General features: G+C 40.4%; 1 protein-coding gene across 1 annotated transcript in view; it reads left to right on the forward strand.

Annotated features, from left to right (window-relative positions):
* Positions 1–25,504, forward strand: part of itga1 (integrin, alpha 1) — a 67,966-nt gene that overhangs the window by 17,200 nt on the left and 25,262 nt on the right. The window contains exons 2-9 of the mRNA XM_012879782.3: positions 8,919–9,039; positions 12,873–12,982; positions 17,251–17,339; positions 18,448–18,562; positions 23,211–23,344; positions 23,679–23,827; positions 24,609–24,759; positions 24,936–25,110. Coding sequence (XP_012735236.2) covers positions 8,919–9,039; positions 12,873–12,982; positions 17,251–17,339; positions 18,448–18,562; positions 23,211–23,344; positions 23,679–23,827; positions 24,609–24,759; positions 24,936–25,110 — 1,044 coding nt within the window. The remainder of the gene's footprint in view (positions 1–8,918; positions 9,040–12,872; positions 12,983–17,250; positions 17,340–18,447; positions 18,563–23,210; positions 23,345–23,678; positions 23,828–24,608; positions 24,760–24,935; positions 25,111–25,504) is intronic.

Here is a 25,504-nt window from a genome sequence, read left to right on the forward strand (position 1 = left end):
AGTCTGGGTGAGAGCCTCGGTTTACTTTTAGTTATTAAAAATTGCCTTAAAAATAACTAAATAAACTCAACTGTGCAATCCAAATATACTGTTACATTTCCTGCTTCAAAAACTTTTTGTTTGTTTTTGAAGCAGGAAATTTTTTTCTTTCATGTAAGAATTGCTGTATAGAGATCAAACAGCTCAACATAAAATTGTTCTATCAATCTGATCTTTTCATCCTTTTCAATTAGCTCTGTTTCCTTTTTATTTGCTTTTATTGGCTTACAGTAAATGTCACTAAAAATGGAAAAGAGCTAATCATTTCCAGCTGATTTTCTCACACTCTTTCCCCATAAGATGCAAGATTGTCTTGCATGATGCTTATTGATTCTGGAAGGAGGTCGGCCTTTGAACCCCTGTCAGCGTGTATTTTTAGCCTGACGCAACCCTGTAGTGCTCGTTCTTCCAGCTGCTCCATCAGCTTTAAAGCTGTTTTGCTCAGCAGATTTGGACAAACAGACAGTACGTACAGTATGTCTGCTGAAGGGGTGTGGTTAGGAGATTTCCAGCCACCCCCTACGTTGTTGGAGGAAGAGATTCTTGCAGGGATGAAAGCTTTGACAGACATCAGGGGGTGGAGGTGGGGGGTGATGATGTCATCCTGTAGGGCTGCATGTTTTCTGCACTGGTGGGAAAACAAAGCTCCAGAGAGTACATCTGGATATTTCACAGCGTAATCTGACACCAGCAGGCATGTTCTAGTCAATATAGGAAGGGACACAATTTCGTATATGATGGAACGGGGTGGTGAATGGAGAGGAGAAAAAAAAACTGAATGAACGATGATGAATGTTCTTGGGGGACGCAGGGACGGTCAAATGAATTAATGATTGGACGGGGGAGAGGAAACAGTCTGAGGAGGCTGACGGTAATGATTTTGGCCTGGCCAGAAAACCGACCGGAGGGGCCACCTGTGATGTCTGCCCAGGCTGAATTATTTCAGAGACCTCTTACGGAGTTGATGTAAAGTCCTACACAGATGTTTCAGATTACAAAAAAAAACAGTCCTTATGATCATGATGTCCTTGTCGGTTATTTTCAGGATGGAGAGCTAAATATGGCCAAATTTTATCCGGTACTTCCTTTAAGATTTACTGCAAATAGGTGTCACGAGTTGGTTATTGAGCCCGAATTTAGCCACACACAGAGTTTTGCCTTTAACAGTTTTATTGAAGTTTGTGGAGTATGGATGAGGAGAACCAGAGTTCTGTACCAGACTGAATGAGGGGGAGATGACAGCTGGAGAAGGCAGACGTGAGGGAACACAGACAGGTAGGCAGACACAGGCGAAGCTGGAGGACTGCAAGCCGACACGAGGAAGGGAAGAGCAGCTGGCTTGAGGTGGAGGAAGGACTGAGGAGTCCTTAAGTAGGTTGACTGATAGGTGAATAGAGTCCGGGTTGATTAGTGACGGCGGGTGGAGAAGATCTACGGTGAGTGGAATCAAGGCTGAATGGGAGACCTATTTACCGTGCCGCCAATATAATATCCAAGCCAAATAACCAGAGTAAATACCAAGTGCAATTTTGAGAGACAACTGGTTTCCGAATCTAGTAATTACCCCCTTAGGCTTTATAACACCAACTAAGTATTTTAAATCACTCGGGAGGAGTATTACACGCTTGGGTTAAATACTGATGGTCGCACTTGCTGTGCCTATTGCACAGAATATTACACCATACCTTATTATACCCATTAAACAGCTGAAGTTTTTATTGTTAAGAAGGCAATGCCCTGCCTCCACTCAGGAAGACATTTTTTTTGTATCCCCACTTCATGTAGTTTTATGGAAATGCGTGACAAACAACAAAAGTCCGACTTCACAGGCTCTCTCCAAAAGGGCAGGGATTGTATGTTGATGCCTGGGTAATGATGGATGCAGACGTCCCACAGATCAGCGTTGTTGCTAAATGCCCACTGTGTAAAAAACACAGGCAGCACCAGCTTCTGCTGCTCTGGTAATGGTTTTCTGCTGTGCAGAAACATAGAGAGGTTTACAGAGCTGCTGCTGCTGCTGCTGTTGCTGCTGTTTCCACTCATACTGTCAGCCTGGGTTATTTATCCTGTCCTCCTTTGCTCGGAGACATTTGCTCTGAAACTCAGAATTCAGCCCCTTGTTCACAAGTGCATGCAAAGATACGAACACACCCACATTCATAACCCCTCGTGTCAACCGTACACCCACGCCTTGTGAATTTGCCCGGACGCTGAGTCCCGAGTCGGCGTCCACAGGAGAAAATGAAGTGGATGTGAGAAGGACTAAAACCTATGCAACTCAGCATAATTATTCCCAGAGTGGTTACATCAGAAATCACTAACGCTATTGTTAAAAAAATAATAAAAAAGAAAACACGAAGAAACTGTGGAGTGGAGAAGCACTTGGGAAAGTATGAGAAGGAAGATAAGCAGGGGAGAACCAATAAAGATAAAAGAATAAAGGAGGAAATCTGTAGCATATTTCAGCGTTATAAGTTTCATGGCTTGAAGCTGACCCTGACCATGCCAGACGTCTCTCTCTCTCTCTCTCTCTCTCTCTCTCTCTCTCTCTCTCTCTCTCTCTCTCTCTCTTGCCAGGACTGTCTGCTGCTAAATGCCAGCAGATGGTAAAGAGAGGTTCCAGGTCCCACCCAACCCCCTTCTGACATTTCTCTTCCGTGGACACTGTCTTGTTTGGGCCCTGATCTGACTATCCCCCCCCCCCCCCCATTTGACTGTTTTGGGTGACGTCTGCTCACACCTTTCATTATCACAGCTAATAAAAGGTCAGGTTTTAGGGTGCCTGATGACTCTGTTTCTCAAAGGTGCTGATTTGTGTTAAGCTTTAAAGCTGTTTATAGCTGGTTGGATATGCTGCAAACGAGCAGGTGCCAGTTGGGCGTTAGCTTTTTTTTACGTTGCTGATTCAGACTTTGAAGCCTACAGGTGCTGAGCAGGGTGACTTTTATGACAGGTGGGAAGTATTAACAGGCCGACGGGTGCCGACCTGTGCATACCACATGGGACTGTGGCTGCCAGGCCTGATGTACAACAGAGTTGTTTAGGGCTGAATTTGAGTTAATACTGACTGTAAGAAGGCAAAGGTCTACAGAACATAAGGTCTTTATTTTTTTTTTGTTGGTAAGTGGGGCTGAAAACCATACTGAGCTCAATCTTGGTGACATGGAGCTTGACTGAAAGCAGAATCCTTGTTACACGTATTCTCCCAGCTACACAAGAACAATAAACATAGCACACATTAGTGCTGTGGCTGCTTAAGTCGCCTGTGTATACTCAAGGTGCCTTTGATTGCAATACTTGCTATGAGATTCTAATGATCAGGCGCTACAGAATTGACTAGAAGATAAAATATGCTTTGAACCGCGTTAATTGCAGAAACATTACACTAATGTTTCTGCCTGTTCAGGCTGGGGGACTGATTAACCAGTTTTTCAGTGCAACTGTTTGTAATTGATATATACCATAGCTCCACACGCCTCTATGTAACGCTGCAGAAGCACAGCGATGTTTAGTTAAATGTAATGTTCCCATCATTCTAAAGCCGGCATGAAAATGACATCATCATGTTGCATTGCTACATTTTTTTTTCTCTGTTTACACGGTCACAACCAAAGACCCTATAATACCAATTCTGGGCCTAGCAGGTGCCCATAAATTTGAACTAAAACAATATTTATAATGAAAAAGTTTCTGAATGTGGGTAAAGCAGTTCATTGAAGTCTTGATTGTATATGCGATCAGCTCATATGACAGAACTCCGACTCCTCTAAGTTAAAAATCACATATGTGCATCTGTTATTTCATCCAGTTTCAGAAATGTTCTCTCCTTTTTTACGTGGTGTCAGCATGTTGAGATCTAGGTTCATGCAGCATGATGCTCTCCTGTGACGCAATCATAACTGCTTACGTTTTCAGTCTTGATGGTTGAAACACAGACTTTTAGTTTGTGGTGCAATACTTGCATCTGATACCAGATCCTGTCCTTGTGGGGAAACTTTTCGAGTTTCTTTTTGACGTGAAGCACCACTGACCTAATCCCTTTTAGTTAACATCAGACGCTTTCTCACGAATCGAGAACTGATTTATTTCCCTGCAGAAATTGCTCTGCTGAAATGCCTTTATTAAACAGACATATTGCTCTAAATTCAAAGAAAGTAACTAAAAATGTCCTAAAAATTAAATGAATGGACATTTCTTTTCAAATCAAGAACATTTTTTTCTTACAAAAGAATTACAAGACAAGTAACCACCATCCTCTCAGCATCAAGAATATCTGTACAAACCAAGCAGGCCAAGTGTGATTAGCATGGGACTCATTTTACATTTTCTTCCTACGCTCAAGCCTAATCTAGTTTATAGCCTGGGAAAACAAATTGACTGGCAGCTAATAAGAATTGTACGAAACAAAGAAGTTGTGATTCACACATTGGAATAACAAAAAAACGCAACTGCAAGGTCTTCTGAGTAATCGACAAATTACCCTTAAAGAAAAAGTGGAACTGACGCTAGCGGAAACCGATTTATAGATACAATGGAAACGGAGCAACTAAACTGCAAGACATGAAAACGAACAAGACAATGTCATTATCAAAACAAGTTAGGTAAGAACAACAGGATTGCATTTTCATCCATCCATCCATCCATCCATCCATCCATCCATCCATCCATCCATCCATCCATCCATCCATCCATCCATCCATCCATCCATCCATCCATCCATCCATCCATCCATCCATCCAATAATCCACTAACTGTGATCGGAATGAGGGGGTACTAGGTTCAGGAAGGAAACATGGACATCCCTCTCCCCAGAAACCCTCTCCAGCTCTTTCGGAGGGATCCCATTGTGTTCCCATCATTAGAATGGATATACATTTTCAACAGGATGTTCTGGCTCTGTCCTGGGATCTTCTCACAGTGCGTGGCGAGAGTAAAGTTTGAGATAAATTCAGAATCTGCCTTCCAGAGATATTGAAGGCACATTTTTTTATCTGCCCCGCGATGGACTGGCGACCTGTCCAGGGTGTACCCCGCCTCTTACCCATTGACAGCTGGAGATAGGCACCAGCAACTCTAGTGACCCCAGCAGGGATAAGCGTGTCGGAAAATGGATGGATTTCTTTATCTTTAATATTTGTGCAAAGTTTATGGAAATGAGTCAGTTTCTGAGAGAAAAGATTTCAGACCAACCGATACAGAGACCTATAGAACAGCAATTGCGGTATCAGAACTATATTTGCTTCAAAGACCATTTCCATCTTCAAATAGCCTTTTGGGGAAAGGAAGCTGGGGTATTGGATACTTGGGAAGAGGTTGGAGTAACTTTCAACAAAAGCTGGTTCTAATTTGATTGGACATAGTCAGGTGGCACCAAGGATGGCAAAAGGAAAAAGGATGACGCCTGAAGTGTGTCAGTCGACAGAGGACATTTTTCTGTAATTTACTTTTTAGGACCGTTTGACTCCGATTTGTACTTGAGCTCAGTGATTCAATTAAAGAAAAAACCTGACTTGCCTGGGGTCATTTTAAATCAGCTAGATTAGCCTTGAGTCTTGTAATATCCATTTGTGTATGTGTGTGCCTTTAGAGTTTAGGGGATCTCCATAATTAAGTTAATAGGGAGAGGAAATGGAGCTTCTCTGGGAGAGCGTCACAGAGGAAGAGCAGATAGGATGCAGGATAGAAACCGTGGAGGAAATTAATCTGGGCAGAGATTCCTTCATGTCTCTTCCTAAAAACCAAGAATGGAGAAACTGCAATTTTACATGAAATCTTTGTGATCGAGAGATTTACACATGACTGATGCCAGTGTTTTTCCAACCTTTCTGGTTGTAAACTAGGGAGGCCGTATCCCAGTAATTAAATATAATTTAGGCCACGGAGTCGCCTTGGACCATGAAGAGAGGTCATGGTTCAAGGAGACTCAGCATGCAAAGATTTGTGTTTGGATCATTCTCCCTGTCTGTTTGCAACACCTAAAATCGTTCTCACTTAAAAAATACTACGTACACCATACTCTCTGATTCCAATTTCTAACAACGATCTAAATTAAAATCAAGAACACATTTAGACATTTGTTTGATATGAATGGATACGCATTGTTTTTCGCTCGCTGTGACAAAACGAATAAGAAATTACTCACATATATTCGGGCAGCTGAATATCACCATTTTATCTTAAAGGATATCCTTTAGGATGAACTTGGATCTGTGAGCCAAGTTTCGCCACAATCCTAACATGCTCCAGTTGCGTGGCTTCCTTTCGGCTGCACATAATTGATGTTAACTCAAACACCGTCAGCTCTGGACGGCATTTATTCAGTTTGATTAGCTCAGACTCGGATCAATCACTCATTGTTCTGGCATTAAATCTCATGACTCAAAAAATAAAGCTACAGTGGAACCTCTGAATTCAAATTAAATTCGGTCAAACAGGTTATTTGTATCTTAAAACGTTTGCATATGGAAACAGGGTTCCCTGTTGAAATCAGTGGAAAGCGACCTAATTCCATCCAACATGCAAACCCTACCCACACATCCTCCTGCACTCTATCAATCTAAATCACAGAATCCTTCAACACAATAGTCAACAATCTTGTATAAAAACGTTTCTAGAAGCAAGTGAAATATTGAAACAACAAATTAAAAAAGACAGTGATGGAGATAGTTGAGAGGTATCAGACCTCCTCCTTCTGCCTTTTGCTGACTTTGTAGCATGCACTAGAAAAGGGGAAATTCAACACAGGGCACACAGGAAGCAGTGACTCATGAACCCTTGTTGGCAAAAGAAGTTCTTGTTTCACCAGAGGGTTCAGCAGGTTGTCTCATGCACTTCAGCCATCCAGCACATTGTTGAATAAAAAGGAATAAACACATTTGGAGGGTAAAATTCTTGTTCAAGACCTGGTTTCTGAGGGTTTTACTGTATAATTTTGGGATGGGGGGTGCTCTGGGATTATAGGGGTTCTGGGGTAACTTTTAAAGGCTATCTGACTCTTTTATAACCAAACCAAGAGCTGTGTCCTCATACTCAGCTTAATATTAAGCTTGTTCTCTGTTGGACTGCACCACTAAATATGGGACTTGTAACAAGGATCTGTGCTGGTGGACTCCAGATCCTTGTTGCAAGTCCCATTTGTGATCATCATTGAAAGGATTTCGAGGCATAGTCAAAAAGAGGAGGATGTTTGGGGACCTCGGCGTCTCATCATTGTTGTTTTTTTTTTGTAGATAACGAGTGCGTCTTTAAACTGTGACCTTAATGTATGCACCGGAGGGGGTTGTATCCAAAGTAGTGAATCTGTAAGCTGAGAGGGGTGAGAAATCTATTTAGGACGCCCGCTTTTGGAGGTTTTACACCATAATGGGAGGCTTGATGGATTGAGTAGTTGTCTTGCAATCAGAAGGTTGATTCCAGCTTCCCCTTGTCACATGTCGATGTGCCCCTGGGCAAGGCACTTAACCCCAAATTGCCTACTGAGCTGCGTATTGGTGTATGTATGTTAGTGAGAGCGACTGAGGTGAATGTGTCTCTAGTGTACAGCGCTTTGAGCGGTCAGTATGACTGGAAAAGCGCTATATAAGTTCAGTCCATTTACCATAATGCACAGGGAGGAGACACTGTGGCAGACCTACAACTTGCCGGGAGGACTATGTCTCCATCCTTTTGGCCCAGTGAATACCTTGGGATCCTCCAGAACACACCTCAAAGAGGGAGAGAGGTGGATATCTGGCTCTTCATCCTCAATCTCTTATTTCCATGACTTCATTTTGGATTAGATAGAGACATTTAATTGTTGGAATAGTTTTGTAGTGGATTAAAACTTTCAGACTCTGCAAAAGTTACCCCCAAATTACTTAACGGTTTGACTTCAAAAGCAATATTGTTTCTTGTCATCTTTTAAAGAGATCCTATCTTTAATGCAATGCAGACAAAACAGATAGTTCCTTTAAAAGGGATTTGATTTGTTTTATTAAGCTAAGATTTATTTTTAGATTTCAGTCCAGGATAAATTGGCGGATCAACTGACCAAACGACCACCATCATCATCATCAAACTGCTGAAAGACTTGTAATTGGCCTGACCCAGACATCACATCACTCTTTTCTCTGATGTTTGGGTCAAACGCATAAACAACAAAGGATACCCATCAAAGGACAAACAGCTGCTTGTTTTTGTGTCTCTGTGTAATGTGGTCCATGTTTTCACGTTCTGCTTGTAATCCCTCTGTTCTTCCTGCTTTTTCACAAGTTTCAGAATTTAATCAATTATCCTGGAGGAATTCACTGGCATAGCGAGTATAAAGAGTGTCATTGTAGCAGGGGCCCAAAGAGACATAGAGGGATTTATATAGAGCTTCTGTGATATGTTCAGATGGAGCCAGACAGAGCCGAGTGCAGAGAATAAGTCATTGTCCCTTACGTCCGCCTGAACTCTGACCAATCTGCTTCACTCTGGTGTATGAAATTCCTCCAGTGTCCTCCAGAATGATTCAATGTGGACATATGTGTGTGTGTGTGTGTGTGGCTTTTAGCCTCACTATCCCTATCTCACAATTTGTTTGCTGCCATGTCCCGAACATCTAAATTGTTTTGAATTACTCCAAGATAATATTTTAGTGTTTGCTTTTCATTTCCGAGTTGCATCTTGTGTGATTTAGAAACATGTCCTGTGACTGTTTATTGTTCTCTGAACGGTAAAAAAAAAACAAAAAAACTCATGCACACTTCTCCTGTTTCTGGATTTCAGTCAGTTTATTTAATATAAACTCACTCCGGAGAGCTCTGCAGTAGACTGAAATAACCAATTATGTCCTTCAGCTGTAAACAGTCTTATTAGGTCTGACCTTTTGTCTTCCTTTTTTTTTCCTGTCCTTGCAGGGCTGCTGACTTGTGTGCTGTCCTTCAACGTGGACCAGAAGAATAGCTTGTCCTTTAGCGGCCCGCTGGATGACATGTTTGGCTACACTGTCCAGCAGTTTGAGAACAACGAGGGAAAATGGTAGGCTTGGTTTTTGGTAACCTTTGATTCAGGTCAAGGTATCTCCAGTGTTCAGACAAACTCCATGCATGCAACCCTGAGTGTCTAGATCTCCTCGTTAGGGTAATTATAATAATCTTGTCATGAAGCACATTCAGTCAAAGGCAATGCTTTGCGTATTTGGTTCAGCTTTGCTGCTCTAACAAGTCTCTTTCATAGACGTTCTCCATTGCAAGCATCCTACGAGTCTGAATGAGGGACCTCTTTAGTTAATGTAGCCATGCTAAAACACCTTTTTTGACAAACTAATATGACTTCCAGTTTCTCAGTAAAATCTCTGTGACATGCATTTTTTTAATCTACAACAGAACTAAAGCCGTAAAGCCATGATGTTTATAGACTGGTTTAGCGTCTTTAAAGGTGCATAGTGCAGGTTTTGATGTTTAATACTATTTTATTTCCCATACATGCCTTTACAATTGCCTGATGTATAAAATTACTTTCCCTCTATTTTACCTCAGTTGCCTCTATAGGCTCCATTAGTCAGTGTAATGCAGACAGGATATAGAACGCTGGATTAAACTCACCGGTGGCTTGTAATAATCTGGCACTAGTGACTGGTCTGAGGGCTGGTTATATAGTCAGTGGGGCAGGTGGATCTGATGAGAGTTGATGAGAGACGGGGTGGAGATGAACAGGTGTGTCAGATGATAATCAGACCAGCACTAGTGCCGAGATCATGACAGTCAGTTCATGAGAGAGTAATTTGGGTCGTATTGTCTGGGTGTGCGCGTGGGTATGCACGCTCTCATTCACCTGGCTACTTTGTTGAGTGTCCGCCGTGATCGATGCATCAGTGGGAGAACACGGGCTAACTTCAAAATGTATAGCTTTCTTACCTCAGAAGACATCGTGCCTCCAAACAAAAAACCTGTGCAGTCATAGGATCAGATGCTTTTCCTCTTCTGCATTTCAACTTGTCGCCAGAGGGGGCAGACGCTATAACCATATTACAAACTTTGGATACCCTACGGCAGCCTGTGTGTTTTTTTCAAACATATTTGAGCTTATGGACTTTTAATAGTGTTTTGAACAGTATTGAGTACCTTTCACTTTTTCTGTAAAATCTAATAAAAATGCAATTTATTGTGAGCAATTTATTGGGAATCCCCCCATAGCATTGTGTGAGATTTGAAGAGAATCCTGAGGCCTTCAGAAGGAAGGCTGTAGCTGTTTACAAGTCTGGTAAGGGATTTAAAAAGATCCAAAAATTATTTGAAGTCAACCATTCAATTGTACTACAACTAATCTTCAGGTGGAGAACATTCAACACAACTGCTGACAAGCCCAAGTCTGGCTGCCCAAGTAAATGCAACTGTAAACGCAGATTGGAAGAGGTTAAAATAATTATCCAAAACCCTTAAAATATCAGCAGTGGACTTGGTATTGATCTTCAAGAAGCATGTTTGCATCTGAAAACCATATGAAGTTTGCAAGTCTGAAGCTACTGACTCTGCATAAAGCTGGTGATCTCTGTGCATTATGTGCCACAGCATCTATAACTTTGCAGATGAGGTCACATGTGGTCTTGGATGTGATTGGAACATCTTGATTTAATGATGTGATAGGTATATTTATGCAAAATAGTATTGAATACAGTTACTGTGTGATATTTAGATGCAAAATTGTGAGGAACTTTATATACTTCTTATCACTTTTATTGCCGTCACAATAGATGATGCAATAACATGTAGTCTGTATCGCCCATTAGTAGCAAAATACAAGCAGTTGCTGGTAATTAAACTTTACCAACAAACTATAAAACATACTCTTTTAGACTAAGACAAACAATGAGTCTGAGTCTTTTTATATTGTTTTGTTTTTTTAAACCACTGACTCAGAAGTTAATCTTTTTTTCTTTTTGAACAGATACCAAATCTGTAATAAATTATCGTTAACAAACAACAGCACTGATGGTCCCAATTATGCCTGTTAGCCTTATTGTTTATCTGTTGATTTTAATCTGGTTATTGTATTTCTTTTTGAAAAACTTAAAGGGATCTGCACACAATTCTCAGGGGTAGCGTATTATTTTACCAGGGTATTGCCTTAGTGTAATTAAATTCACCTCTGGAACAGTTAAGTCCGTAAAATACTCTCATTAACGTGTAAAAAGGAGTGAGAGGGAGCTCCCCAGCTGCTGCTGTAATAGAGATTCTGGCCTTTATTGGCCAAAACCGTAAAATGCTCATTAGAGTGTCTTCACCACCAGCCTGTAAATACACTCAAAGCAAGCATCCCTGCTAGATTAACCTGTGACCACACTTTTAAAATCTTGTTAATACTCATCAGAGTGTTGTAAATGGCTCCTTGTTTCCACGGCTCGTCTTTAGTTACACCAGGCTTTAATGGTTCATTTTGCTTCTCGCCAACCTGTCGCAAAGCCACATCTGATTCACCATCAGATCTGCTGTACATGGTGCTGTTGTGCAACACTGAGCTTGCTAAAGCTCATGTGATATAAATTACTGTAATTCCCTCACTGTTAATCTGTGGAGTCAGCTATGACTGCAAAAGCATCATATTTTTGGTACTGGACCAGTGGGGGGAAAGAATCAGCCAAAGTCCAAGTGAAAAGAAGTTGAACCTGAGAGAAAAAGCGGGGGTAAAGCGAAGACGTGAGAGACGCTGGATGATTGAGACGAGAACTACAAACACGTAGAAGAGTACTGTGTTTAACAAACTCCATAATCACACAGTGATTTAACGCAAATATTGCCATGACTGGGAGGCTACTAACGAGCTCCAGATGTATCCACCAGTTCTCCACCCTCAGTGGTGTCGAAAACTAAATCATCTGCACAAATAAAGGATGACGGGGCATGATCATCATTCAAGTTTGCTCCAGCTTTGGTTCGCCATGGGTTTCATATTGTTCAAGAGTGGTGCAATAAATCTACGAAAAATGTTACGTTGTTGAGCCGACCACAAACGTTGCAAGATAATGTCTCCCTATGCAGAAACTCGTTTTGCAATTTTTGTGGAGAAATTGTATGTCGTCAAATTAACTTCAGCTGCTGAAAAAAAAATAACAACCTGACTAAAAAGATTGTCAGTTTTGATGGGATAATCGTTTCCTCAATTTGTGTTGACAGCTGGACTAAAAGAATACCTGTTGAGTGGTCTAATTCATTATGTCATGGTGTTTCTCACAAGCAGCTGATGGCGGTCTGAGTCCCTTGTTGTTGCGCTCCGTTCCAGCTTTTAAATGACCCCATTAAAGCTGAGGAATGTTAATAGGCCTAAGTGTTCAGGGGAAGGCAGATGACCGCCTGTTTTTAGCATCAGTTTACTGATTGGCTGGCAGGATTTCATGTAACACACACATACACCCGGATGGTTGACACAGTTGGGCACACTGACCTTAAGGACCTAAAACAGGCCCGCAGACAAAGCAACACAGCTCCAGTCAGCAAACAGCTGCAACGCTGTAACTGAATTTAGCGATCGCAGAACTAAATGGATTTTATTTATTTTTTGTTAGCTTAATGGGATAATAGAGCTAATTAATGTAAGTCATGTAATGTAATCATGGTAAGCTCTAACAGATTTCCCAGTCAACCCAACCCTAATATTTACGGTTAATTTAACAATAAAGCTAAACTATATGCAGATTTAAATCGTTGATAGCGGTGGACCTCACAGTCGCTCCTTCCAACCTGCCAACTCTTGATTGCTGTAATCATACGTGTGTTCTGCTTGTTAACATAACTGTAACAACCATCAAGGTTTTGCCGCAGGTTTTGGCCGCAGGTTCGTCCAGCAGCGTAAAACTCTTCATTCCCTCTCCTCAGGGTTCTGATCGGATCGCCTCATTCGGGCCAGCCAGCGAAAAGGACCGGAGACGTTTACAAATGTCCTGTTGGACGGAACAACAACACCTGCATCAAGCTGGAGCTCCCAAGTAAGAATAAAATATGTGTGTGTCTGGGTTAGGGATGGGTTGCAAAGTATACCAAGGTTTATAAAGTTAAAGCCTCAGCGCTCCTAAAATGTTGCCATCACACTTTTCCTTACGTTGAAAGTTTAAATGAGATCTAAGAGAAAGAGCCTTAATGAGGTATTTCTCAGGATTTGTAGAGCATAGACTAACACATGATGGCCCCTCCTCCACCTATTGCTGTGCACTGCTTGTCAGTGGGATGAAAGAACCCTGCAAAAAAGTTTCTTGCTAGCAGGGCAGTAAAATTGTTTGGAAAAAAAAACTAAATAAGCAAGAGAAAACTAAATAACAGCTACCCATCACTATTATTAAAGGTATGCAGTTTTGAAACCGCAGTTGTTAATATTCTATGCATAAATCACGTATACCTGAAAACTTAGTCAGCCTAGTCAATGTATGCATTTTTTATTTAATTTCATGTGTACAGACTAGGAATGCATCGAATAATACCAGCTGATACCGGGTAGTCCATATTTGCACCAACATGCTGTGTATTAATTTTTTACTGTGGGCTTGAAGTGGTCAAGCCGACAGTATAAACTGTGGGTAAAGCAGGTCACGTGACAGGTCACATGACAAGACAGGAATTGAACTTTGTTGTAAAGGATAAAAAAAAAAACAAATTACAAATGAAAACTCAGATTTCTTAGCTCAAAAAAATAACGTGCACTCGAACACAATTTAGCAAGCGCTCAGCTTGCTAAATTAAGTCATGATTATTAAAAGTTGTCTACGTAAATTGTTGCCGCATGGTTTACAGGGTGATGTGGCAACAACAACCGCTATCAAGACTTGACCCCGGTCAGGGAGTCTAAAACTTAATGTTTAAACTGTCCCGATCTGATTATAAGTAATGGATCAGATTTCCCATGAAGACATGCCAATTAGAAAAAGGAAAACTGCTGCATTTTCACCCAAAGTTGTTATACTATCAATACTGGTCCAAGCCTAGCATGGTTGTATGTTTATATTGATTATAATGAAGTAAATTAAGGGGTTATTACATGAGTTGCCATACGGTTAAAAACATCATTATATGGGGGGGAGGGGGGTGGGTGGGTTGGATCTGGAAATAGCTTGAGTGAGCCTATTAACGTTTGGATAAAATAATAATAACAAAAAAAGAAAAAGAGTCAAGCTATAAACTAACATGAGCTTCAGGGCTTTTCCCTGTTTCCTCTCATTATCCCTTGTTCATCAAACAATGTCCACTACTCCTTACTGAGGATACAAATCTGTAAACAAAAAAAAAAAAAAATTAGGAAAGGCAGTAACATTTTTTAGCAATCGATGCAACGCTCGTTAACTAACTGACACTTAATCATATAGCTCCTAGATATGGGAGACTATAATGCAGTCTGCTTAGAGTAACTGTTCCTCTTATTTGGTATCTGCTGGAGGATGCTGCTTCTTGTTAACAGGAAGACAGACAATAAACAATGTTTTAATGTTTCATCCTTCCAATTTATCCTAATTATGCAGATAAGCAAAACACATCTGCTACTCAGCCCACAGGAAAAGCCTTTCCAAGTTGTCCATCCTTGTGCTGACATGACAACCAAAACATGATTTACACAGCAGATATGCAACTCTCTGGTTAGGGATGAATATCTGTAACACAATATAACCTAGAAGGATCTAACAACATGAAACAAGTAACCTGCAGGAGTTTGGGGTGCAGGTGGTGCTCGGGCCAGGATTAGTCTTCTGGTCATGATTAGCCTTGTCCATAAGGTGCCTGGGTTCATCCACAGTGGTTTGAGTGGTCAGTATGACTGGAAAAGTGCTTATAAGTTCAGTCTATTTTCCATTTTACCATTATCCTTAAGGAGAAGGTGACGAGCTGCGCATTGAAATTGGTCACTGAAGTGGCTCAGGTCTGTGATCGGACTGTGCCTTTGGCTTTGGATGTCTTTTTGGCATTTGCCCCTCGGAGGAGACCCGATATCAGACCCTCATCCTGAAACACTAAAGGGCCAATATATATATTGTTTTGGGATCCCCTAGAACAGGGACCACCAACATTTGAAACAGAGAGCTACTTTATTGGTACTGTTTCATACGAAGGGCTATGTACTGCCTGTACTGACCTTTGAACTAAAGAGTCAGAGCTCACCTTTGCTTCGTGTAATGTAAACAAGTTTTTTATGCTTTTAAATCTATGTAAATACAAGTATGATTAAACAGGAAGAGAAACTTAATAAAATAGCATTTTAAATGCAGCTCACTTGAGGATTTAGCTATTTTTTGAACAGCTTTTAGGGCACCACATATGGTCCTGGGGGCTACCTGATGCCCATGGGCACCATGTTGGTGACCCCTGGTCTAGAATGACTGGAAGAGTGTCGCTGAGGAGAGGGATCTCTGTGTTTCTCCTCTTGTACATGTTGCCCCCACAACCCAAATGTTGGTTTTGGTCTTGAATGAATCAGATCTGCTTATATATCAAAAACCAATGTCAAATGTTAAAAATCAATTATTTACAAATGAATAACAGTAGCATGGTAATTTCAGGCAGACAAACAAGAAATGTTATTTTCCGTTTCTGCATCAACAGCAGGGCTGTATTCTGAACATCCATTGAAAGTGAGCATGACACATCAGCCCCAGCTTGGATCTCTGCTGGGATTTCTTCAGCGTCCCTGTCCATCATAACCAGCTGTCAGTCAGTCTGTCGCTCTGCGTTTACTGACTAATGACACACCCCGGGCCCTGCTTTGCCAGCTCTGTCTCCACGCTGGGTTTACAGTTTTCCCAGCACAGATGAGCGAGCCCAAACCATAATGAGCAAGGTTAAACTGTGCGGTCTGTGTGTTGTAAACTTGAACCACCCTTCCATTCAGTCTAACTGGAAAGTGGTCGATGATTATGCATGATGATATACTGGCAAAATACAACCCAACACTGTGGTTTTCTTTTTTTTCTTTTTTATTTGGATGCTCGGTGGTGTTGCATTATGGTCAATTTATGTTTGAAAAGGGCATTTGATTTAAATTTTCTGTTGTGTATTTATTCATAAACGCTTATGTCATTATTTGGGATTATTATTAACTACACTGAAATGAACAGACAAGACACCCTCTGAGCGTAAAACTACTGCCTCTGACAAACATTCATGCAAGGGAAATTTAAGGCAACATCACCGCGGGACAAGAGGTTGCTTGGCTGAACTGGAAGCTCTCGAAGAAAATCATTTCTTGTGGGTGAAAGGTCAGGTATTTCAGTGAACACCTGATTAAAACATTTTCAAATAAACTAAAGTCACATTGGTTGGCATTCTTTAAAGATATAAAGTGCCCAGAAATGTGTGATGTTCTTACATTATTTAATTCAACTTTGTTAAATCATTATTTTAATAAAGATATCTGCTCATTGGTATATCTGTATCGCATTTAGTTAGTGAGTGTTCAATTGGAAATCTCAAGATTATAAACATAATCTGTGGTTATGTTGGTTTATTGTACAATAGAGAGGATATTTCAGAAAGCCTGTTTGAGTCAGATTTGTTGCGTCTATTTCTGATTTTTATCAGGGATCACTGGTGCGAAGCTCCCATCTTCCTCTGCACAGCTTCCTGTTGCGTGTAATGAGCCACAGGATGTTCATCTATGTCATTCCTCTTGTGAAATAATTATGAATTTAGGAACAGATGGCTGATAAACATTTTTTTCCCCTTACTGTCTACTATATTGTCAAATCCAAAGTATTCCTCATGGGGCTTTTTTTTTTTACACATTTGAATAAACTGTAGGATGTTAAATAAAAGCAGGATACACATTTCTTCTCATGGAAATGGCCTCCTGGGGAGCATCATTCAGAGTTAAATAGCATGAAAATGTGTTTGTGAGAGTATGTGACTCTCTCTGAGGGGAAAAAATAGAATCAGATCCAGATCCTTCCCAAGTCAAGGAATTAGTAGCTAATTTTAGCCACATGTTGTGATTGCTTAATGATTCAACCCCCACCGCCCACCATATCATCTGTTTTAACAGCACTAAGCGACATTTAGAGAGACATCATGGTACAAAGCTAACATAAACAGTGTTAAGCATACATGTCTGTGACTGTTATGTCTTCTGGAGAGAGAATCAAGGAAAAAACAGGGAAGATGCAGCCTTCCTGTGGGAAAATCCAGGAGAGGAATTTGTTCAGCTGTTCGTTTTCTTTGCTGAGTTCTGTTTGTTTCATTGTGTTTATTCAGTCAATTTTTTTTTTTTGCTCTTCTATAGAAAACACAACTGTTCCCAACATCCATGAAGTGAAGGAAAACATGACCATGGGAACCACGCTGGTGACCAATCCCACTGGAGGATTTCTGGTAAGCCGGAAGTGTATATATTCCACACCAAAAATGATCTTATTCCCTACTAAAAAACGGTGCAGAAGTTCAGCAGAGCTCTGAGCGGGACAGTTTACTCTATAGTTCCCATCGAGACTTGCTGTCCTGGGAATGTAATGGGAAACTGTAGACCAACTGTACAGATGAAGGAAAGTTGGAACTTGTGTAAAAGTGGAAACCACTTTATTCAAACCTGATGATGGGAGTGACAAGGAGTGAAAACCACAGGCCTATAGATGAGATCGTAAGGCTTGCATACATTTCATTTCATTTAGAGGCCAATGATATGAGCAGATAACGTGGAGCTGCATCACTAATTAAAACCAGAAAACTGAACGTGATTATAATGTGTTAGCATAACTTTTAAGCCACTTTTTTTATCAAACATGTTAGCATTCATACATACATACATACATACATACATACATACATACATACATATATAAATGCACTTTTTTCCTGCAATTTCTGGTAAATATTATGTGACTGGTCAGGAATGTAAAGTGGGGGTGTTTATTCCACTGACAGATGCTGCAGTGGGAGGGGGACTACTGTAGGATGACATCTCAGTAGTTTTGCTCTTAGGTTTCTTGTAAATTATGAAATCTCCTGGCTAGAAAGAGCATTTTCTGTGTTTCTGGTGGGTATGTACAGGGCTTCGGCAGTCAGCTAGCCAAACTTCACTGCTTCACAGAACAGTGAAGCAGCTATTGACAGCTCATTTGTTGTTTTTGGAATATTTGTCAGAATTGGACTGCTGTAAATGATTATTAATGTTTTTTAAATAGTTTTTTTTTTTTTTTTTTTTTTTTTTACATTTAGAACCCTGCATCTTCACATGCTCCCTTTCCTTGACGTCTGTTGAGAATTCTCTGGCACTTTGAGACAGCCTCATTGTTGCCCTCGTTTTTGAGTAGCTCTTTCCTCTAGGGATCTTTGTTTTTACTCTCCAGTAGCCTTGAACCTCTGTTCACCCATGACCTCCTACTGGTGGAAAGCTAACCAGCCACAGGCCTGTGAGATCCTCTTTCTCTCTGTCTGAGTTTATTTGTGTGTGTGTGTGTGTGTGTGTCTCATGTCTCCGCAGGCGTGTGGTCCCCAGTATGGCTACATGTGCGGCCAGCAGCAGTACATCTCAGGAGTTTGTGCAAACGTCAGCTCATCGTTCCAGATCCTAAACTCCGTAGCCCCTGGAGTACAAAGTAAGAAGCTCGCCTGAGTAATACGTGCAGTGCAATTATACACTGTTTAAAGTTACTTAATGTTTATTATATAACTCTCTGTCTGTTAAGAATTGTCTTGTGATAATCAGCTCTTAATTTAAGCTGATATCAAGACAATGGTTGAAAGGGATGAATTCGAGCACTAGCGATCTTTTAACAGCAAACTATGCACACACATAGAATAAAGCAGTGACAACTTCTTTTCAACTTCAAGAATTTAATAACAGAAATGAAATGAACATCCAGAGAACATCACTATGTAATGCTGTTGATCTGAATTAACACAATATTTTGATTAGCAAATCCTCTCTACTAGGCTAGTGAAACTTAACTAAACTACTAAGCAAAATTAAGATAAGCTAAGGAACTATTTACATGCAAAAACAAACAAAAGATAAAAACAAAAGTGGTTGATCATAATCAGAATAATTCAGTGAATCCTGGTTCACTGCAGATCTGATTCCAAAAGCATGGAATGGAGTTAAAAAAAAAACATTTGGCATGGTTTTCAATCCATTCACAATGCGAATCCTGAGTTAAACAAAACATTATTTGATGAAATAATGATTTGTTTAAATTAAAGAACCAAAGTTCACCTTAAAGAATGTGAATCATGGTTAAATTGGCTTAACTACTTCAGAACAATATGTGTTTCAACCCATTCACAAAACATTATTTGAGGGAATAATGTTTTGAGGAATGATTTGCTCAGTAAAATGATTACCTCAGGATCGCTTGCCTTTGTTTATGCGATTCTACCTCCAGGCGCTAGGGGTCGCTGTAGCGATCAGTCGCTAAATCGGGTAAAGTCTAAAGTTATCAAAATTGCCTTTAAACCGGCATTAATATTCCATATGAATGCGGTAATAAGGCTCATAGCATTATCTAACGACAGCGGAGAAGAACGATTAAGCTTTATGCTTTAAAACGAGCTCCTTCAGAATGTCCAGGACCAGATGTTAACAGAAGGTAATAGCATTTTGGCTAGCAGGTTTTTGGCATTAACTTTAAAGAGTTTAGCTTTATTTTAGTCATAGTGAGTGGGCTTGAAAACGTAAACAATAATGTCCCATCAATGTATGAAACCCTTGTGGAGATAACCTTTGTTATAACCATAAAAACACACTCGACAATGACATGGTACCGAATGCTAGCAATGAGCTATACCGTTAGCCCTTTGTTTTAAAGGCACCATTTGCACAACAATTTACAAAACATTTCCCAATAAACCTTTTAACTTTTCCCTCAGGTTTGTCTGTCCAAACTGTGTATTTTGTCTCGTGTGCGTTATGTCCACTTTGGCCATCCGAGGAAGGAGCACTGAAAAGCAGGGAGAATCATTGGTTTGTTCTTGGCAGGCTGGCGTTTAGCTCTGCAGCAGCATGTGGAGGCGGGATCGGAGGCCTGGTCTCTGCCACGTTCTCTGAGCCGGTTGCAGTCCGATTTAAGCAGGTTCTCCTCAGCACTCGCCAGCGGGTCCTTCTGCTGGCTTTTCAGCTCCGTCTTGGTTTTGCTTCCCTGTAAAGGCTAACACAAATTGACAAAGCTGTTTTTGGCAGGCAGGACTTCTTCCTCCTGCTACTGATGATGAGGTTAAGACAGCAGACTTATTTGCCCGGACATGTCCTCCGGGCGATGAGAAGTTTCTCCCAGGTGTTATTTTGTGTGTCGGTCAGGCCCAGCCAGGGCACATGGTCTGATCCAGGGAGAGGTGGTCTGAGCAGCTTGGAGTCTGAAGTGAAGTCTGAAGAGGAGAGTGGTCAGAAGCACTCTGACCCTTTTTTCTGTGGGGTGTTTACAGAAGTACCCTGCTGAGAGAGAGGGGCCGTCCTTGCTGGCTCTCTCTCCTTTGTGGCTATGTGGTCAGAATTTAATCTGACCTCAATTATTTTTCATGGCGGTAATATAGCACAACATACGCAGCCAGGACAGGACATGATGCATTTGTACAAACTGTCTGAGATAAGAGATAAGAAGTCATAGCAGCACCACCCAAGACCCCGACATCAAACTGCAGGAGAGGAGAATTAGAGCATTCTTCTAAACATAAACTTGTCTGCTGGCCCTTAGTCCTCGCCGGCTTGGCCCAGCCCACTACGTCTGCTGCGTTGTATGCCCAAGTTAGGAGACAGTTTACTGGGAGTGTACTATGATTCCCTGGAAGAAATCAAGAAAAAAAACGTGTAGGCTAAACAGACTCCAGTCATAGCCTCTTTCTGTTTCTCTCATTGCTTAAGCATTACTTGATTTTTTTTGTTAATTTACCATAAACAGTAATACAGATGCATCATGTAGTGTCTAAAATTATATTCACTAATCAATGGATTACATCTTTTGATAGACTTTTCTGCAATATTGAACAATGGAAGAGTTCCTTTACTTACTTTTACTGAGTATTTCTGTTTTTTTCCCTCCACATTATCAGCCTTTATATTTATTATGTTCAATATAATTTAGCCAGGATTCTCTAGGGAAAAGTTGTGGGTGTGATTCATATAACTAGCCAATTTTCTGTGTCTTGGGCCTTTTTATACAACAGCTTAGTGATGAGAACTGGATTTGTAACAAAATCCAGGTACACTCTGGGTAATTTTATCAGGTACACCTTGCTGGGACAAATTGGACTCCATTTTGCTGTCAGAACTGTTCAGTTTTTAGATATAGCAGGATTTCTCAAACATTCCTCAGTGATTTACCAGAGATGACTGTGGAGGCCATTGGAGTGCCGTGAACTCAATGTTTGTTCAAAAATTATGTTTCAGGGAATTTGAGCTTTGTAACATGGTGCATTATCCTGTTGGATGTAGCTATTAGAAGACTGATACACTGTGATGGCTATTAACCAGCAGCAATCCTCAGGTTGACATTCAAATGATCCTTACTTGCTACTATGGAGCCCAAAGTGTGCCAAGAATTTATCTCCTAAACCATGATACCACCACGAGCATAAACCAAGGAGGGTTACACATGTAGACATTTAAATAACATGTTTTCATGTAATTTATGCCAAAGTCCAACCCTAAATTCTGAACTCATGATCAGTAGGGCAGTCATTTTTTTTCCATGAACTTTCAATGAAGTTCTGGGTTTTCTGTTGCTGCTATTGCACATTTGTTGCACATTTTCTTCAAGGTTGTAACAAATGATTTTAGCTATAGTTGCCTTTCTACTCTCTTGAAACAGTCTGCACTGTCCTGGATGTTTTCTCTTTTTTAAAACCAATCTCTGTGAACCTGAGAGATGGCTATTCTCAACATCAGTAGTTTCTGAGACCATAACCTTGTTTCCATCAACATCTTTCTATTCACATTTTGAAATATTGTATTAGAAAAGGATGAGGGATATGGCAAAGTTTATAACAAGTTCTTCAATTTTGCAAAAAAGTTTTTTTCGCTGGCTTGCTGTGGTTTTTGGATTTGATGAAAAAGAGTTGAGTAGAACGGGAAATGGGAACACATTTGCTGAATGCGTTCTGACGAATACTTTTTCCCCACATGACTGATCAGCTGTTCCCGACACTCCTGTTCAAGGTAGTCCTGGCAAAGATAGGTAGCAATAATACAAATCAGTTACATAGTTACACAAACACAAACTCCCATGGTAGTTGGTTAATTTAGGCTGTTTTTACATTTTCCCTCACCTTTTTCTGTGTAGTGACATGCACACAGGCGCAGATTGGGTCAAGGTAGCAGAAAGGCAATTGTAGCTAAAATAACTTGTTACAACCTTGAAGCAAATGTGCAACAGCAACACAGACCACACACGACCTCATGGAAGGCGGACAGATTGTAAAAACACTGCTTGCCCTAATGGTCATGATTTCAGCTGTGGCGTTTGGATTACACACCTTGAAACCTCCACCTCGTGGTGGTCCCATTTTTCTGTGTAGTGGCATCCACAGAGGAGCTCAACTAGGAGCTGTTGGAGGCCAACCAGTGTGGCAATTTTACTGACTGACACGTACAGCACACCCAGACAGATCCAATAAGTGTTCAGCTGGGTTGACATGTGTACTCCTGTTAGACCATTGCATCCTTTACATCCCCACATTCTGGTGGTATACTGTGATGCTCCTGGCTTTGTAGATACAGCCTGATGCTTTATTATTGCCCTCCTGGAGGATGGAGTTTGGTCATTCTGATAGCTCACTGCATTTGAGGTTACTTTCAATGATAGCGAGTTATGCCCGTGAGAAAGCTACGGCCCCACATTGTTACACTGCCTCACCCAGAAGGCGTTAAGGGATCCGTGCGACAATCTGCATAGTGTACTCCATGGCATACCCATACTTTTATTCTGCCATCTGGCTTCCGAGAATAGAGCCATGACTTATTAATAACCATGACAGAGGGATTTATTGATAAGGGGCAGTCACGTCAGGCATATTTCAGTGCTCAATTGTCAAGAGGAAGGAAAAGGATACATAATTCACGAAATTGTTGGCTGCGTTTCTCATTGCACAGATGTACGATCCTGACATGTTGCACCTCATCGTAAAGGTGCCTAATCAGACTTTCAAATAATCTAAACTACAACACCAGTAGCCATTATTACAGAGGAGGAATGGCTGATATAAGTAACATTTCCAAACTTTCTTGACATGTTTATATTTTGTGGCTTTTTCCAGATTGTTCGGCAAACCTGGACATTGTCTTTGTGCTAGACGGATCAAACAGCATCTACCCATGGGAGAGCATTGTTAACTTTCTTGTCCGCTTCTTGGATAAAAAAGGGATACAAATTGGGCCTTCCCACTCACAGGTCAGTATTTTGTCTGGTCCTTTATAGCTCCATGGCTTAAACCATGGAGCTATAAGCCAGCTTAATGTTACATGCAGTTTACTTTTTGCTGAGCTTTCCATTTTTTATATGATTGTCTTGATATAGTCTGGAGCATACAGTTTTCCATGTGCAGGAAAGACATTTTTGCTCTGCAGCCTTGTTGTTGAAAGTCACATTATTTTTAGATTTTGAGGTCCACTGTATTCCAAACTACATATACAGGTTGCCTTGAAAAAGGAGTCCAGGAAAGAAAATGTAATAATGGAAATGCAAAAAAAAAAAAGACATTTACCACAATATCTGTATTTTCCAGGTGGGTATAGTATCCTATGGTATGGACGTGACTCACCGTGTCAACCTCAGCCAGTTTGACAACAACGAAGATCTGCTTAAATTTGTCAAAGACCTTCCTCGACACGGAGGGACAAAGACTCATACTTTCTTGGCCATCGATACTGCCAGGTTCTCCACCTTAGTCTCACTTTTCTTCTCACTTTTCCAGTCTGTGTTTCGGGTGCTCCCATTAAAGGTTGAATTGGAACTTTAGAACAGACTGGCATTAAAAGGCACATCTGTCCCTTCAAAATGTCCGGCGCACGCGATAATTGGGACTAAACTTTACAAGAAGCGTTAGTTCTGATCCAAAATCCAAATAGGCTGCTTGAATTTTGAAGACAAAATATTTCATACACATAGTAAGTTCCTCCAGAAGCAGGTTGTTGTCCTTGCAGCAATAAGCAATAAGATGGGAGTGACTCTAAAAAATTGCAGAACACGATTTTAAGAGAGATTTACATTGCATTTAGATTATGTTGATCCAGAAAATTAATTCACAACTATTTGTTTGAGTGATGAGCACAGAAGTGAGTAATGGCATATATAAAAGAACCACAGGTAGAGCACAAAGTGAAGAGTTCCCAGGGATCATGAATTAATACAAAATGTTCGTTGTCCGTAAGTGGAGTCACATTGCATTGATCAGTCGCAATATCTAGTTTTGCCAGAAACGTATATTAATATTATTAATTATCATATACATACTTTCCTTTAGTGTTTAATCCAGGAATGTAACTTATCTTTTCTCGTGTAGTAAAAACTGAGCTTTACCTATCTAATGTGTTTCCATGAATTTGTCCATTTAATGTTAAAAATGACTTGGTAAACTTAAACTCTTAAATGACCTGTTTAATGTCTCTAGAATTCTCATCTCACTATTTTTATGTTTGATTTTGTACTAATTTAGGAAGGAGGCCTTCTTGCCAGAAAGAGGTGCGCGGCCGGATACAAAGAAAGTCATGGTGATTTTGACTGATGGAGAGTCACATGACTTCCACAAAGAAAATCAAGTCATCAGTGACTGTGAAGCAGATAACATCGAGAGGTTTGGCATTGCTGTGGGTACAAAAATTACATTTGTCAACCATTTCTTAACATTTAGTCAAAACATGTTTTAAATTTAATACAAAAAAATAACCACTAATAGCTTTTTGGTCATCTAAATTATTTTGCTCCTCATTGATTCCTTTCATGAAAGCTGATGATGTAATCATAGTTTCTTTTACGTTGACAGGTTTTGGGATACTATAGGCGTGAAAATAAAACTGAAAAAGAAGTGGAAAAGTTTATCAATGAGATCAAGTCAGTATCCAGTAAACCGGTACAAGATCACTTCTTCAATGTTTCCGACGAGCTGGTTTTGGAGAACTTTGCAGAAACACTGGGAAATAAGATTTTTGCCCTGGAAGGTAAAAAGTAAAAACATGTCTCTATCAAGCTTTACACGTTGTGCACACATTATATATACACAATAACTTTAAAGCAGTAGATTGACAAATTTGAGAAATATACCCATAAAAGTTGTCTGAAGCTACATCTCCAGCATCTATAATATAATCACCGTTAAACTGGGCAAATGTCTGTATTTTCTATGGATCGCTGTTAGTCATTTAGTAACGATTGAAGAAGGAAAACTTCCCATGCAAAACTTTACAAATATTAACACTGGAGATTTGTCAAAATTGGATTCATGCTGTTTCTAGAGATAGGACTGTGGATGGTATATACAGACTGTGCAAGAACACAGTTATTGTAGTGAACAGAAAAAAAGCAGCAGTTAATGCATTCACCTTTTTGTCGTTT

This window comes from Fundulus heteroclitus, chromosome 8 (assembly GCF_011125445.2).
Source record: "Fundulus heteroclitus isolate FHET01 chromosome 8, MU-UCD_Fhet_4.1, whole genome shotgun sequence".
Taxonomy (NCBI): Eukaryota; Metazoa; Chordata; class Actinopteri; order Cyprinodontiformes; family Fundulidae; genus Fundulus; species Fundulus heteroclitus.